This window comes from Dasypus novemcinctus, chromosome 4 (genome assembly GCF_030445035.2).
Source record: "Dasypus novemcinctus isolate mDasNov1 chromosome 4, mDasNov1.1.hap2, whole genome shotgun sequence".
Taxonomy (NCBI): Eukaryota; Metazoa; Chordata; class Mammalia; order Cingulata; family Dasypodidae; genus Dasypus; species Dasypus novemcinctus.
In genome coordinates, this window is record NC_080676.1 from 164308374 (window position 1) to 164324124 (window position 15751).

The following is a 15751-nucleotide window of genomic DNA, read 5'->3' on the forward strand; positions in this document are numbered from 1 at the left end:
GACTGGCGCTCAGCCCTAGTGACCAGCAGTTGTCTCCTGGACACATGGTTTCTCCCTGGAAAGTGCTGGGTGAAGGTCACCTGATTCCCACCATCCAGCTCTTCCCCAATTCCTAAGAAACAGTCCTGCTCTCATGAGGCCAGCCAGCCAGGTCAGCAGTGCGGGTGGCCAGCCTGTGCCCTCTTTGGTCTCCTCCACTTCTGAAGATACTTGTGGATGCTCTGCTCAGACACGGTCGCATCCTCATCTCCCCAGCTCAGACGTACCAGCCACTTCATGGGCAAGGACCACCCTGCAGGCAGCTCACGTCACCCCCACCCCTGGGTTCATCCTAGTTTCGTGCTCGCATCGTGGGCTCTTCTTGATCTCCTCTCCAGATTCCAAGGCGAGCTTACAGTGACCGCCTAAATATTGATTTAGGGCCCCACCTCATATGCTCCTTCCCTATTCCTATTCCAATCCCAATATTGTGACTTTTTATTGTGGCAACATGTATACAACCCAAAATTTCCCATTGTAATCACTCTCCAGCACAGGCACAGTGATGTCCCACCAAATGCCCAGGTCCCCGGTGTGCACCTCTGCTTGCCCTTCTCTGAAGTCCCCACTGCCCCCAGAGAAACCAGCCCAACACGGGGCTCACCCCCCTGCTTCCCACACAAAGCTCGCCAGGGGCCTGTGAGCCACAGGACCAGGTCCAGATGCCTTCTTCTGGAAAGTAGGGTCTTCTGCTCTCAGGCCCAAATCCACTCTAAACTTCTTGTCTGCAAGTCTGCCCACCTCCATGCAATCCCTGAACCAAGGGTCACTCCCCTTCTGCAAGCCTCCCGAGCTCTTCTGGACCTCTCTGTACCATCTGTGTCCCTGCCCCCTCCTCTCTGCCGATCCAAAGGCCACCCCTCCAGTGACTGGGAGCTGGGGCTCCTTACCTCTGCCTAGTCTTCTTAGGTCTGATCAGGAGAACTTTCAGCCCAGCCTTTTAAGAAATCTGGAGCACAACGTGTAAGTCAAGAGGACTCCAATGTAACCACAGGCTTACCTGTTTCAGCTCTTTTATGGAACTGGTAAGAAAGAGAACTGATTACAAAGCAACGCTTGATTCCTAATGACAAGCAAACACAAATAGATACATCCCAAATTTTATCAACTGCGGCTTCAGTTTTCCCCGAAGTAGGGTCCCTGAGCTGCGTGGTGGAAGTTTTTCTTTCTGAACAAGGGTTCTGTCTGGTACCATGACATCGTCTTCTTAACTGCTCTTTCTTTTCTGTGTCCACTGCTTCAAGATCCTTGTCAAAGGAGAAAAACAGAAGCTTTCATAGTGTGAGAAACAATGGGGCGTATGGAAGGGCCCATGGGGGAGGGGAGAGGGCCAGGATGACCTGCCCCATCTGCGACAGCACAAACGCGCCTTGTGTCTCTACATCAGCCACGCCGTGACCCAAGCTGCTCTCTCCTGGAGGAAGGGCTCTACGCCCGGGGGATGGATGGGGGCCGTTCCTTCACCCAGGCCCAATGCCCTTAGGATACACGAGGCCCCAGGCTGACACCCACCCCACCCCTACCCAGGTTTTACAGGAGGTTTGAGGGCCCAGGCAATTAAACGATGGGAGAAGACGAATACGATAAAAACTCACATCAAGTTTGTCCCTCTCAAAGAGAGGGTGGCTATTTTATTGTTGCTGAGAAATGATAATGATAAAGATGGAACTCAGTTTAGACCAAGTCAGGGTCTGTTCACTCCCGGTGTCAACGGGTGCTGGGAAGCATCGCCCCTGTGCACAATCAAGAGGACCGAGGATCCGGGAGCCGAGACAAATCCTGAGCGGTCACGAGACTCAAGCGAGGGCTCTTTGGCCCCAGAGCCCAGAAGGTCCAGGCCTACCTTGTCTCAGCTGCTATTGACCTGTTCGCAGATGCTCCTGGCAGGGTGTAGCTGGTGGGCGCCAGCAGGTTGGCAAGGCCCATGGAGGGGGAGGGAGTTCAAGGTGACCCTGGAACCCGGCAGCGTCTCTCCGCAGCCCATCCTGCCGTCGGGGTCTTAGGGCGCCCCTCCACAGTTTCTCTTATGTGGGAGAAGTTGCCGGACACCCCTCTCCTCTCTATCCCCATCCCCACCCCACCTCTGCCATCCCACCCTTGCCTCCCGCCCCCGTCCCCCAGCATGATTGGAGGGGACAAGGGGCAGGAAAAGGGGAGAGGGGAGGAAAGCCCTTGCTGCCATCGGGGACAGGGAGGGAGAGGAGGTGGGAGAAGGGGAGCAGGCAGGGCAGGGCAGCCCGTCCTCCTTCCCACTCGGGGGTCCTGGGCTCTGCCCTCTGCCCCCCGCTGATGCTGCTTGTGGGGAGACACGGAAGCAGGAGGGAAAGAGGCAGCCACCGTCTGCCCTGCTCCCCCACCTCCTTGCCTTCCTGGGGGGCAGCCTGCGGGGCTCGAAGCCCAGCGCTGGCGCTCGCTCGCCCTCGGAGGGTCTCAGCAGTTGCCCCTCGCCGGCCTCTAAGCTCTAGGTTCCTGGTAAAGCTGTGCGGGGAGCTCCGCTGAGAGACCCCCAAGGGATGGCAGGGCCGCGCTGCTCTGTGCCGGGCTGGTACGGGCCCAGTGCCCCTCTCTCACCAGGCTCTGCCCCCTCTCCTCAGGGGTGAGAGGGGTGGGCGCCCCCCACCCCCATGGACACGTGCCCCTTGGAGGCGCTCTGCTCTCCCCTCGGTGCCACGTTTCAAACCTGCATGCTGTAAAGAAGGCGTTGGCCTCTCTCCCGGCCCCCAGCACCCCCCTTGGGCGCAGTCTCTGTGGAGACATGAGCCTCCGTAAGCAGGAGCAGGGCACCCACGTGGCGCAGGGCGGAGGCATGGGCTCCCTTCCACGCTCCAAGCAAGCTGGGCTCCCCGAGGGGCGAGGCGTGAACTCTGGTCAGCCCTGGGCTGTCCTCCACCCGGGTGCCATGCAGTCTTGATTTCCTTTTTATCTTCCTTCTTCACCGGCTTCCCATAACCATAAATCCTCAGGTTATCACCCACAGTGAATCACTGCCAACAGTCTGGGGTGTGGAGCCTTCCGTATTTTCCGGGCTTGCCCTTCCCAGAAATGGGCTCGTTCCTCTGTATTTTTCTCTGAGGTTGCTGATTTCACCCAGTACCATGGCATGGGCATCCCTGAAGGCCAAAGCTGGTACACGTGTCTTCACCATACCAACTAAAACTTATCTTTACCATAACTACCAAAGAACACCCCTGGTGCCGCTGTGTCCAGCCATCCCTGCCGATCGCTGCTCAGAGGACTTCTGGTGCTTGGCCCCCCAGGCACTCTGGTAGTACGTGTCCTTCCACCGCGTGCTTGAATGTGGCTTGTCAGTTTCATGAAGCAGGGGCATTTCTGCCTTGCTCACTATTACATCTCCAGCACCTGCCCTCAGTCGGCTCTCAATGAGTATTATTGAATGATTGGATGAACAAACAAATGAGATGAACCAATGACATCTGGATATGTCCCCATGTGCCGGTGTTTAGTTGTGATGCATTGGTTCCTAAATTCCTTTGCTGGGACAAAAGATATGCATATTTTAAATTTTAATAGTTGTCAGAATTCATACTCCTATCAGCAATGTCTGTTCGAGCCTCTTTCTCTGCGCCTTGTAGCACTCCTTTCATTAGTCTTTAAAACCTTACTAATCTGCTGGGTTGGGAAAAAAGCATCCCTCTTGAGATTCACCTCTTTTTAAATTACCATTGGCTAATGCTTGTCCCTAGCCTTTGCCCATTTCTCACTGGCTGAGTCATCTTTTCTACTCCTTGCCAGAGGTCCCTTGGTATGTCATAAGCATTGTCAGTATTCTCTCCCCATCCACTGTGGGTCTCAGGTTCACTGGGCGGCAGTGCCAAGGTGCCAGTGCATTTTCGACTGAGTTGTTGACACCATCCTCTCTCATTCATTTGGAGAATGCAGGCACCATGAGCTCAAACAAAGCGAAACAGAGAGAACCCACTCTCGTTAGCCAAGTGCTGGGATCGACATTGACAATTCTCTCAGAGTCTCTGCTATTCCTGACTTGATTCTACACCTTTGGTCAGTGGTAGTCTCTGATGATGAAATTTGTTTTGCTGACCAAATATGAGCATTATAGAGGAAGTTCATTTAAATGCATGGGAAAACTCAGAATGTCCAAAGAAACTCATCTGAAACAAAACAAAACAGAACACTAATCCACTGAATTTTAATCCAACCCTGAGGTCTTATCTCTCACATCAGACATGCAGTGGATATCACTGACAGTGTCTTTCAGTGGAACTCTCTTCTCTTTTGCAGCACTCCCTACAAAGTGAGACCTGTGGCCATCAAGCAACTCTCTGGTAAGTCCCTGCTATCATTTTCAAATTTTAAATTTTAAAACTCCTTGAGTCTGCTCCTGCAGTTGAATATATATTCATTAGTCATCCTCATCTAAAACCCTATACTGCTACAGAGTGTAAAACCTTGTGCTATGGCAGAGCAGCTCCACCATGGCCTGGGCTGTCCCTCAGGGGCCCCTCCTCCAATCCCTGGTCCCTGGACTCAGTAGGCACTAGGAGGCTCTCCACTGATGTCTTCCTGGGTCCAGCACTTGCCTCCCTGTCCTGATTGTAAGCCACAAACCAGGACTTTTGCAACCTCCAGCCCTCAGGATGCCGCACCCAATCAATGGTGTTGGGTTTTAATCCCATTTCCTTTTGGATTTTTACAATTAATTTTATTTAGATGTGATTTATGCACAATAGAATGCCCATGAAACTGCATACTTTGTTGAGTTTTGAAACATTTATACAGCCTTGTAACTGCCACCAAAATCAAGACGCAGACTACTGACATCCACCAGAAAGTGCTCTTATGCCCCTTCCCAGTTAATCTCCCTTCCCCCAATTCCTGGCCTCAGTGAACAGTCAATCTGCTTCCTGATCCTCAAGATTAGATTTTTCTTTTCTAGAGTTAATATAAAAAGAATCATATCACATTGTATGTGTACTCTTCTTTGATTACACATAATGCTTTTGAGATTCGTCTGTGTTATTGCATATATCAAAAGTTCGCTCCTTTTTATTGCTTAGAACTTTTCCATAATGTTTTCCATTCACCTGTAGATAGACTTTTGGATCATTTCCATGTTAGAGGTTTTTTGAGTAAAGCTGCTATGAGCATTCAAGAATAAGTATTGTGGAGACATGCATTTTCATTTCTCTTGGATAAATACCAAGGAGTGGTAGGTTAAATATATGTTTGACTTTGTAAGAAACTGCCAAATGTCTTCCAAAGTGCCTGTACCATTTGCATTCCTACCAGCAATGTAAGAGAGTTCCCGCTGCTTCACATGCTCATCAACAGTTGGTATTGTCAGCCTTTTTAAAATGTTAAGCACTCTAATAGATGTGTGGTAGTATTGTATTGTGGCTTAATTTACATTTTCCTAATGACTGAGGATGTGGCTGTCTTTTCATATATTTATTGGCTATTCATATATCTTCTTCTATGAAGTATCTGTTCTAATCCTTTGTTAGTTTGTTGTTTTGGTTGTTGGATTTTCTTCTTGTTATTTAGTTGTTAGTGTTCCTGGTATCTTTGCGATACATGCCCTTAATTATATGCCATATACATATGTATGCATTTTTATTTTAAATTTTACATATAAAATGTATTTTTAAAAACACACTATACACTCCAGACTTTATTTGGATTTCGCCAGTGTTTTCATTAATGTCCAGGATCCAATCCAGAATTCCACATTGCATTTAGTCGCCATGTCTTCCCAAGTCTCCTCTGGTCTGTGACAATTTCTTGGTCTTTATTTGTCATGGCATTGGACATCCTGAAGAGTATGGTCAGGTATCCCAAAGAACGTGCCCCAGTCTGGGTTTGTCTGATGTTATTCTTACAATCAGACTAAGGGTGTGAGTTTTGGAAAGACTACACAGATGTCAAGTGTCTACTCATCCCATCATATCAAGGGGTACATGACATCCTCAGTGCACCTCTGGTTTCTCCACAGTGAAGTTACTAGTCATTCCCCCTTTTATTCTATTATTTGGAGAAATAAGTCTAGTCCATCTTTACAGGGGAGTGAGGAGAATTGAGGATCATTTACTCCACGTGAATATCCAGTTGTTCCAGCACCATTAGTTGAAAATACAGTGTTTTCCTACATTGAATTACCACTACATCTTTGTTAACAGTTGACCATATAGATTAGTCAACCAAAAGGGGTATTGATGCAAAGTACCAGAAATCTGTTGGCTTTTATAAAAGGTATTTATTTGGGGTAGAAGCTTACTGTTACAAGGCCCTAAAGAGTCCAACTCATGGTTACTTTTCTCACCAAATCTGTTGCTACATGTTGAAGTAAGATGGCGGGCAATATCTGTGAGGAAAGAGGAAGCTTTCCTCTTTCCTCTTAAGGCTCCATGGACCTAGCTTCTTCTGATCTCAGCTGTAGGCTGTCATAGGGTTCAGCTGCTCTGTTGTCTTCAGCTGCAAACTATCTAGCATCAAAACTAAGTTCTCTCCTCTGCCTTGTCTTTTTCTGTGTTCTCCTGTGTATCTCCTTCTGTGTCTCCTTGATTGAGTGTCCATTTAGATAGCCCACAAAGGGGGTGGGGACTCAAACTGAGTCATCCTAATGATGTGGTGGAATCAAAGCCATAATCATAACATAACTTAAGCAAAGTCGCCTTGGCTGAATCTAATACAATCAAAGGGTATCATGCCCAGAGGAACAGACCAGTCAGTTTACAGTCAAATATCGTTTTTGGAATCATAAATAATATCAAACTGCTACACCATATATGTGTGAGTCTTTTTTCTGAACTTTACATCCTAGTGAAGGTAATATCCATGCTTAAACAGGAATGGCATGCTGCCTTGATTATTGTAGGTTCATAGTAAGTCTGAAAGAAGGTTGTATACATTCCTCAATTTTTTCTTTTCCAAAATGTTTTGCGTACTCCAGATCCTCTATATTTCAAAATTAATTTTAGAATCAGCTGCTGATTTCTATTAAAAAGGCTACTGAGCTTTTGAATGAAATCACACTAAATCTACTATAGAATAATGTGGGAAGAACTAATAATGAGTCTTTTGATTCATGAACATGATATAATCTCTCAATTTATTTGGGTTTCTTCAATGTCTCTCAATAATGTTTTGTAGTTGTCCCTGTAGAGTTCTTGAATGTATATTGACAAATTTAAACTAATTATTTCATTCTTTAATGTTATCATAATCAGATTTTTTCACTTTTGAGTTACCAATGGTTTATGTTTACTTTACATTCATGCAATTGGTTTTGTGTATTGGCCTCACTAAACTCACTTTTCTGTCCTAGCACTTTTCTGTTAATTTTCTCCATAGATGATCATGTTATACAAATGAAAAGAAAATTACTTCTTTCTTATGAATCTGGAGGCCTTTAATTTGTACCTTCATACCTTTTTAGTTAATCAGTCTAGCTAGAGATTTATCAGTTTAATTCATTTTTTTCCCCAAGAGCCAGCTTTGGGTAGCATTAGTTTTCTCTGTTGCTTGTTTCCTATTTCATTGATTTCTCCTCTTGTCTTTATTATTTCCTTCCTTCTTCTCACTCCAGGTTTCATTTGCTCTTCTTTTTCTAGCTTCTAAAGATGGAAGTTTAGATAATTGATTTTAGAACTTTCCTTATTTATATAATATAGTAATTTAAAACTGAAGATTTTCCCTCTAATAATACTTTACCTATATCTCATAAATTTTGCTATGCTGTGTTTTCATTTTTAGCAGTTCAAAATATTTTCTAATTTTCCTTGCGTTTTTTCCTCTGGCCCATGTGTTATCTGGAAGTGTATTATTTAGTTTCCAAGTAGTTTGGTATTTTCCAAATATCTTTTTTTAAATTTCTAAATTAATTTCATTGTGACTAGAAAACAGATTCTGTATGATTTCAACCATTTTAAATTTATTGAAACACATGGGGTATTTTGGTGACAATCTCATGCACACTTGCAAAGAATGTGTATTCTGCTGTTCTCAGGTGAGATATTCTATACATTTCAATAGTGTAGTGTTGTTCAAGTTATCTGTATCTTTGCTTATTTTTGTCTATGTGTTCTAATAGTTACTGACAGAGAGGTGTTGAAATCTCCAAACATAATTGTGGACTTGTTTATTTCTTTTCTCAGTTCTGTTTTTGCTTCATGCATTTTCAAGTTCTATTATTGAGTAGATACTTATTTAGAATAATGATGTCATCTTGATGGATCAACCCCTTTATCCTTAAAAAAATCTCTTCTTAATCCCTGGTTCTATTCCTTGTTTTAAAGTCTTCTTTATCTGCTATTAATGTAGCCACTCCAGCTTTCTACACTTAGTACTTGAAATTATATTCTTTTCCGTCCTTTGACTTTAACTTATCTGTGTCTTCATACTTCAATTGGATTTCTTGAAGGCAGCTTATAGTTGGGTATTGTGTTTTTTAATCAAGTCTGGAAATTTCAGCCTTTTAATTGGAGTTTTTAAACCATTAAATATAATTATAGATGTAGTTGCATTAAAATCTACAATCTTGCTATTCATTTTCCATATGTTGCATATGTTCTTTTTTTGTTTGTTTTCTCTTTTCCTTTCTTTTGAATTCTGAGCATTTTTCACTTCCATTTTTCTTCCACTCTTGGTTATTAGTTATATTTCTTTGTTCTGTTTCTTTGTGGTTGCTTTTGGTTTTACAATATGGACCTTTAACCTAGCACAGTATACATTCAAATTCTATTATGCTACTTCACTATAATGTGAGAATCTTGCAGTAGTGTTTTAGTTTACTAGGCTGTCAAAAGCAGATACCATGAAATGGGTTGGCTTAAACAATGAGGATTTATAAGTTTACAATTTGAGGCTACAAGAAAGTCCAAATTAAGGCATCATCAGGCAGTGCTTTCTTCCCAAAAACTGGCTGCCTGTGATCATTGGCTCCTCTGCCACATGGGAAGGCACATGGCTGCTGGCCTCTCCCTTCTCTTCCATGTTTCCTTGCTTTCAGCTTCTTGCTTCCATGGTGTTTGGTTCTCTCTCTCTCTCTCTGTCTCTCTCTCTCTCTCTCCTCTCCCCCCCCCCACCCCCCCCCCCCATGGTTTCTACTCTCCCTTTTACTCTAGTAAGAGGAGTAAGACCCACACCGGGCCACACCTTAACTGAAGTAACCTCATGAAAAAAACAATACATTTACACCCACATGAATGGATTAAGTTTAAGAACATGATTTTCTGGGAGTACATACAGTTCTGTAACACCACAGATAGTATACTTCCATTTCTTCCATCCCACTCTTCATGCTTTATGTCATAGATTTTACTTCTAGTTATGTTTTAAACCCCACAATGCATGGTTATTACTTTTTGTTTAAACAGCCAATTGTTTGGGGCTTTGTTTGCTTGTTTTATTATTTTCTTGTTTGTTTTTTTAACACTTTTTTAAAAATTTAAGTTAATAGATCACACAAAATGTTACATTAAAAAACGTTAAGAGGTGTTTGTTTTTTTTTAACTTAAAAATGAGAATAGGTAGTCTTTTATAGTTACCATTTCTGGCATTCATCATTTCTTTGTGTAGGTCCATGTTTACATCTGATGTCATTTTCCTTCTACCTGGTAACCTTCCTTTAACATTTCTTATAGCCCTGGTCTTCTGGCAACAAATTCTTTCAGCTTTTGTTTGAAAGTTTTTATATCACATTCATTTTGTAAGGGCTTTATCTCTGCATATAGATTTTAGCCTGTCAGTTTTCCAGCACTTTAAATAGGCCTTTTCATTATTGCTATAGTTACCAATGAGAAGTCAGTGGTAAGTCTTATTTGTGTATCTCTATATGTAATGAGTTTCTTTTCCTCTAAGATTTTCTCTTTATCATAAGTTTTCAGGAATTTAATTATGATGTGCCTTGGGATGATTTTCTTTACAGTCAACCTGCTTGGGATTCATTAAGGTTCTTGGATCTCTGTGCTTATGTTTTTTATTAAATTGAGAAAATTTTAAACAATTATTTCTTCAATTTTTTCCTTCCCTGTTTGCTCTCTTCTATTGTACTTCTGGAATCCAAATTACATGTATGATGGATAGCTGGATAGTATCCCATAAGACACTCAGACTCTTTTTTTTCAGTCCTTTTTCTTCTCTTTGATTTTTGTTTGTTGGATTCTATTGTAATATCTTCAATTTCACTTGTCTTTCCTTCTGCACTACCTATTCTGCTTTTATTCTTAATCAGTGAAATTTTTTATTTTAGATATTGTATTTTCATCCCTAGGAGTTCCATTTTTTTCTTTTTTTACATTTTCCATTTCTGTCATCGTTATGTTCCTCTTTTCCTTTAAATACTTGCACATAGTTAAAATACCATCGTGATGCCACTGTCTGCTAGTTTCATCCTCTCTGTCATATCTAACCCTGTTTCTATTGACTGATTTCTTTCCTAGGTATGGGTCATATATATTTTTAATTCTTATAGCTCTAATAAATTTGGGTTGAATACTAATCATAGTGATTATTATACTGTTAAAGCATCTAAATTTTGTTTTCTCCTTTTAAATTATTGGACTCTGTCCTGACAGGCAGTTAGGCTATTTGAAAATCAGTTTGATGCTTTCAAGGCCTTTTTTAAAGCATTGCTAGGATTGGTCCACTCCAAGGATAGTTCAATCCTACTGCCAAGGAAGGTGTGAGTCCTCTGGGATCTCCACTGACTTCCTGGGGGATCACCAATATTCTCCACTCTGGTTATTTGGAGGTCAAACATTGGGAGATGAGTTTGGAGGATGTCAGAGGGCAGACCATGAGGGGCCTTGAAGGTCATTTTAAGGACTTCACCATGAGGAGCTATTAGAAGGTTTTTAGCAGAGAAGTGACATGACTGTGCATATTTTTTAAATGCTTACTCTGGCTTCTGTGTTACAAGCAGGCCATCAAGGAGGTATGGCACAAAGATAGAAGCAGGAAGACCTATGAGAAAGCTGCTGCAGTGATTTCTGTGGGAGGGAGTGGAGGTCCAGGCTGGGGTGGGGCCAGTGGAGTGGTAAAGAGTAGTTGGATCCTGGGTAAGTTCTGAAGGAACCAAGATTGTTTCCTGACTGTATGGAAGTGGGATGCCAAGGACAGGGGAGGCAGAGGAGAGAAGCCTTGAAGGTTCTGCCTGGGCCACTGAAAGGATGCTATTGATATCCAAGTGGAGGTGTTGAGTAGAACATCGAGAGGGACCTGGAGTTCCCTCTCAGCGAAGACATGAAATGGGGGGTTGTCAGCATGGAGATGGTATTTTAAGCCATGGAGATTGGTGCCCTCCCCAAGGAGTGAGTGAGCTAAAGAGGAGGAGGGGACAGAGGCTGAGCCCTGGAGGGCCCAACATTCAGAGTTTCCATCAGAAGAAGAACATTGGTGACCTGATGCGATCCAGAACAGAGCGGTCAAAGCAACAGAGCCTTGAGAAGCCAAAGCAAATAAGTGAGGCATGGGGACGGGGTGGATGGGAACATGGTAGACATATTCAGATACTTGCAAGATATCCCTGGAAGAAGAATACAGATGGATTTTGTGTGACTTTGGGACCCAGTTCATACTAATGGGAAATCGACTTGGGCTCATCACGAGAAAGCACTGAACAAAAGTTACAGCCAATTACAAATAGAACTGGCTGTCTTGAAGGGCTGAGCTCCTCCCCTCGGAGGAGCTCAGGAGAAGGCCAGTGGCCACGCACTGGGCAGGACCCAGCGGGCGGTGGGACCAGGGGCCCTCTGCAGGCTCCCACAGCTGGGATCCCAGGCACCACAAAGAGGCTTGAAAGATAAAACATCCTGCAGAGTACAAAGGGCTATATTGGTATTTTATCCTGGTAATCTATTTAATGAAGGAATAATGAGAAACATTTCTCTAAATGTGCCAGGATGAGAAAATAACTCCTAGAGCCTTAGGATAGTTTTTAAAAAGAGGGTCGGAGGGCTGGTTCTGAGAAGACAGCCCCCCGGGTGTGCAGCCTCCTTGGGACCCTCCGCAGGGCCAGGTCCCTGCTGGCTTTGACCTCAGGGCCATGCTCTTCGCAGGTGCTCAGTGTCCATCTGTAGAGCACTCCATGCAGCCACGATGGGACAGGAGGACGGCACAATGACTGCCAGACTTTGCTCTCTGGAGGCATACACAACAAGTGAAAGGTCCAAGGTGGCCCCCTGTCCACTCTGGCTGCCTGCATCTGCCTGGGCGCGAGAAGGAGCTGGTTTCCCAAGGTGCCGCATTGCCCAGCCTAGCCGCCTCCCACCCCAGCAGGCCTTCCCTTACTCTGCACCCATCCTTGCTGGGGTCAGCAGCTCCTCTCCCTGGCTCTGGAGGAGGGATGGGGGGTGGGGGGCTCCTCTGCAGATGTGCTGGTCTTCCAGATTTTTCTTTTGAAGACAAAGTCGGTGCCAGGTGGCCTCCATGGGCTGGGCTCTCTTGAGAACTGTAAGAAAACAGGGCTTTGCGGAAAACGCGTTGTCCTGCCCTCTTTTCCCTTCAGCAAAGTCCCTCTGCGGCCGTGACCTCGACTCTGTCTCAGATCCACCCAGCCTGGCTTCCTGGAGCCGCAAAGCCTTTCCCTAAGCTCGGTAATGAGTCCCGGGGCATGGGAGCTGGCCGGTTGCCCTTGAATCAACAGGCAACGTTTACAAGGGCAATTAAACGAGCCCCAGAGGAGGAAACGGCAGCTCAGATTCCAGGCTGAACCGCCACGGCTGAGGCCAGCTCCCGGCAGCCCTGACCCAGCCCTTCCGCGGGCACAGTCAGTAAGCGCTGCTCCCCGGCCCCGGTGGACCCCGGTAGAACAGGGCCACGCGAAACAAGTGCCCCGAATGCTGCCGCTTCGTTAGGAAAGTCAAAGGAAGGAGGAGTCCTGGGGAAAACGTGACTCTTCATAGAAAAGCAGGGGAGGCTGGTCTGGCCCCCCACCCACCCCGGTCCCATGGGGGCACCGAGGCCCGCGGGGAAGAGCAAAGAGAACGACTTCTGCAAATAGGGGCGCTCTCGCTGACCAGGCACCCTCTTGGGGAAAAACACTCCGTTTGCCTGATCGTGGGCGCCGCCCTTGCCGCGGATCACTTTTCCTGCATGGACAATATAGTGAAGAGCAACAAAACCTGCGGGACAGGCTTTTCTCTCTATTTTATTTTTTAATGTTACATTCAAAAAATATAAGAGATCCCCATATACCCCCCACCCCACTCCCCCCACACCAACCACCTCCCCCATCCTGGTGGCACACTCATCGCACTCAGTGAGCACGTTTTGGGGCACTGCTGCACCGCGTGGATAATGGCTTACATTGTAGTCCACACTCTCCCCCAGTCCACCCAGTGGGCTTTTCCCGCATCTTTTCACAGTTGCTGAAAGCCGGTGCCATCCCGGTGACAAGGGACCGCGGTGGGCCCACGCCCACTCAGCTGTGGGAACTGCCGCAGCTTCCTTTTCCGATGGGACACCCGGGGGCCCCCCGCTGCGATTAAGCCACTGAGTCAGACAAAGCCAGCGGGGAGTGTCTTCAGCTCCAGAACTAAAAATAGGGCCTGCTGCCCGCCCCGCCATCCCCTGCCCTTCCCTGGGACGAGGGACAGGGCCCCCGGGAGCCCAACGTCGCCACCCGCTAGGCCCCTGCCGGCATCCGCGCTGTGACCCACGGGCCGGACTCCCGCGTGGCCTCTGCTGTACCTGGTGGCCGCGTCCCGGCTCCATGGGCAGAGGTAGACGGTGACTCAGAGCTCCCCTGTTTGCCACCCGGCCGTACGACTGCCTCCGGGACGCCCTCCGAGCTCGTGTGTCTGCAGGGCAAAGGGGGCAGGTGGCCGACAGGAGGTGCCAGCTCAGCTGGCCGCACCCAGGGGTGCTCCGAATTCCAGCAGGAGAGCAGCAGCCCTGTCCTGGGCACGCGCCTGCCCCTCTCCCCTGGGCCGGGGGCAGTAGGTGCCCTCTACGGGGTCCTCGCCGTTAGCAGGGGCTCCCTGGCCACAAGCCCCAGGGCGGCCAGGCCCAAAGGGCTCCCCCCGGGTCTTGCCGTCCGTGCTGCTGGCGTCGACAGGAAAACCCAGCCCCGAATCGGCCGCCCCCGACAGCGCAGGAATCGGGGGTCTCCGTGCTGAGTTGTAGCTTGCGGAAGCCTCACGCCCCAGGACGCTGCCTCCCAAGGGCTTCGGGGGACAGAGCTGCTCCCCCCGAGCTGCCCCGGTGAGAGGGCGCCCCCAGGAAAGGGCGAGGCCGGTGCTCTGGCCCTCTGCCCACCCTGGAGGTTCCCGAGCCTGGGCGGAAGTTTCCAGTTCTCACGGTGGTTTCCTACCTCGAGCCGGGGGCCCCTGTCTGGGGACTTGCTCCGGACTGGGTGGAAGTGCCTTAACGCCCAGAGAGAGGATGCAGAGGGACAGAGGCCCAACCTCCTCGCCCGTGGCGGACACTTCCCCGACTTGACCTCCACCGTGGCCCAAGGGCCCCCGACAGGCAGGTGCCCTGCAGTGGTGGCTCACGGCTCCTAGCCTTGGTGGGGGCGCGGGTCTTTCCTTCCCTGCCCCAATTCCTCACTCCCTCCCCCGCCTCCTGGGGTCGACTCCCCAGCACACTGCTAGCACCCAATGCCGTTCCAGGCTCTGCTTTTGAGGAACCCACATCCAAAGCCAGTGGCGTGGGGAAGGGGGCGGGCAGGGCGAAGGGCCGGCCAGGGGGCTCGGGCCTCTCAGCTGCTGGAGCACCCCAGGAAAGCGGCGCCGCCCCGCTGAGCTCCTGCTCCCCCATGCAGAGGGACAGCCGCCAGCACCTTCAACGGTCCTGGGCAGACAAATGCCGGCGTGCTAAGTGCCCCATGCACGGGAGGATTCGCTGCAAACCACCCAGTGGGCGTCTTGGAGCCGATAAAGTCCCGTCGGGCCGGAATTGCCGGGGTTTAATGGGGCAGGAAGGCTTCCTGAGATCCAAAACCAGAGACCCGGTGCGGGCGCTGTTTTCACTTGCAAGTCAAATGAAGGCTTGAAATTTGAGCACGAACACGTTGCCTCTGGGAAAGGATAACGTTTCTTTACAATATTATCTATTTTGAGTGCAATTTCATTTCAAAGAGCTTTCTCATCAGAGGCTTAGTCATCTTTATTTGCACTGATTTTAAAACAAAAAGGGAGCACTGTGGAATATGAAAAATAACCGTTTCTCCTGTGCCGCCTCGCTGCAGGGCTTAGCCAGCTCTACTGGCTTTAGCGTCTTGGAATGCCTTGCTCACAGCCCCTGGGGAGGTCCCGCCGGCAGCAGGGTCAGGCTGAGAGCGATGGGGTGCCTGCCCGCGCTCAGAAGCCTGGAATTTATGTTGGTGCCGCAGAACTGAGTAGAGCAAGATGATGGCGTCAGAAGGCGCCTGCTTGCCAGGACCGTTTTCTCGCTGCCTTTTTAGGCACTTGAACAAAGCAGAACCCACACACACATCCTATCCAACTCCAGATAATTGAAAAATCTAACGCTGCTTCTATCTTACGCGGCCATCTATTTTTTTTTTTTCGGAAAAATTCACATACAGTGAAAGACACAGCTCTTAAGTGTACAGTTTGGTGAATTTTGCTAAAAGTATACATGTGTGTAACCACCATCTCATCAGGATACAGAATATTTCCATCACCTTGGAGGTTCCCTTGTGCCCCTGGGCCATCCGTCCCACACAACCTCAGGAGCCCTGCTCTGAGCTCTATTCCCAAAGGTAACTTTCTGCCTAGTCTCGATTTTC

At 47.7% G+C, this 15751-nt stretch overlaps 1 protein-coding gene across 2 annotated transcripts in view; it reads left to right on the forward strand.

The window, feature by feature from the left end:
- The window catches only part of PDE9A (phosphodiesterase 9A), a 111810-nt gene that overhangs the window by 41036 nt on the left and 55023 nt on the right, over positions 1-15751 (forward strand). For both annotated transcript variants that reach the window (XM_004452753.4, XM_004452754.4), the window contains exon 4: positions 4300-4343. In XM_004452753.4, the coding sequence (XP_004452810.2) occupies positions 4300-4343 (44 nt within the window). The remainder of the gene's footprint in view (positions 1-4299; positions 4344-15751) is intronic.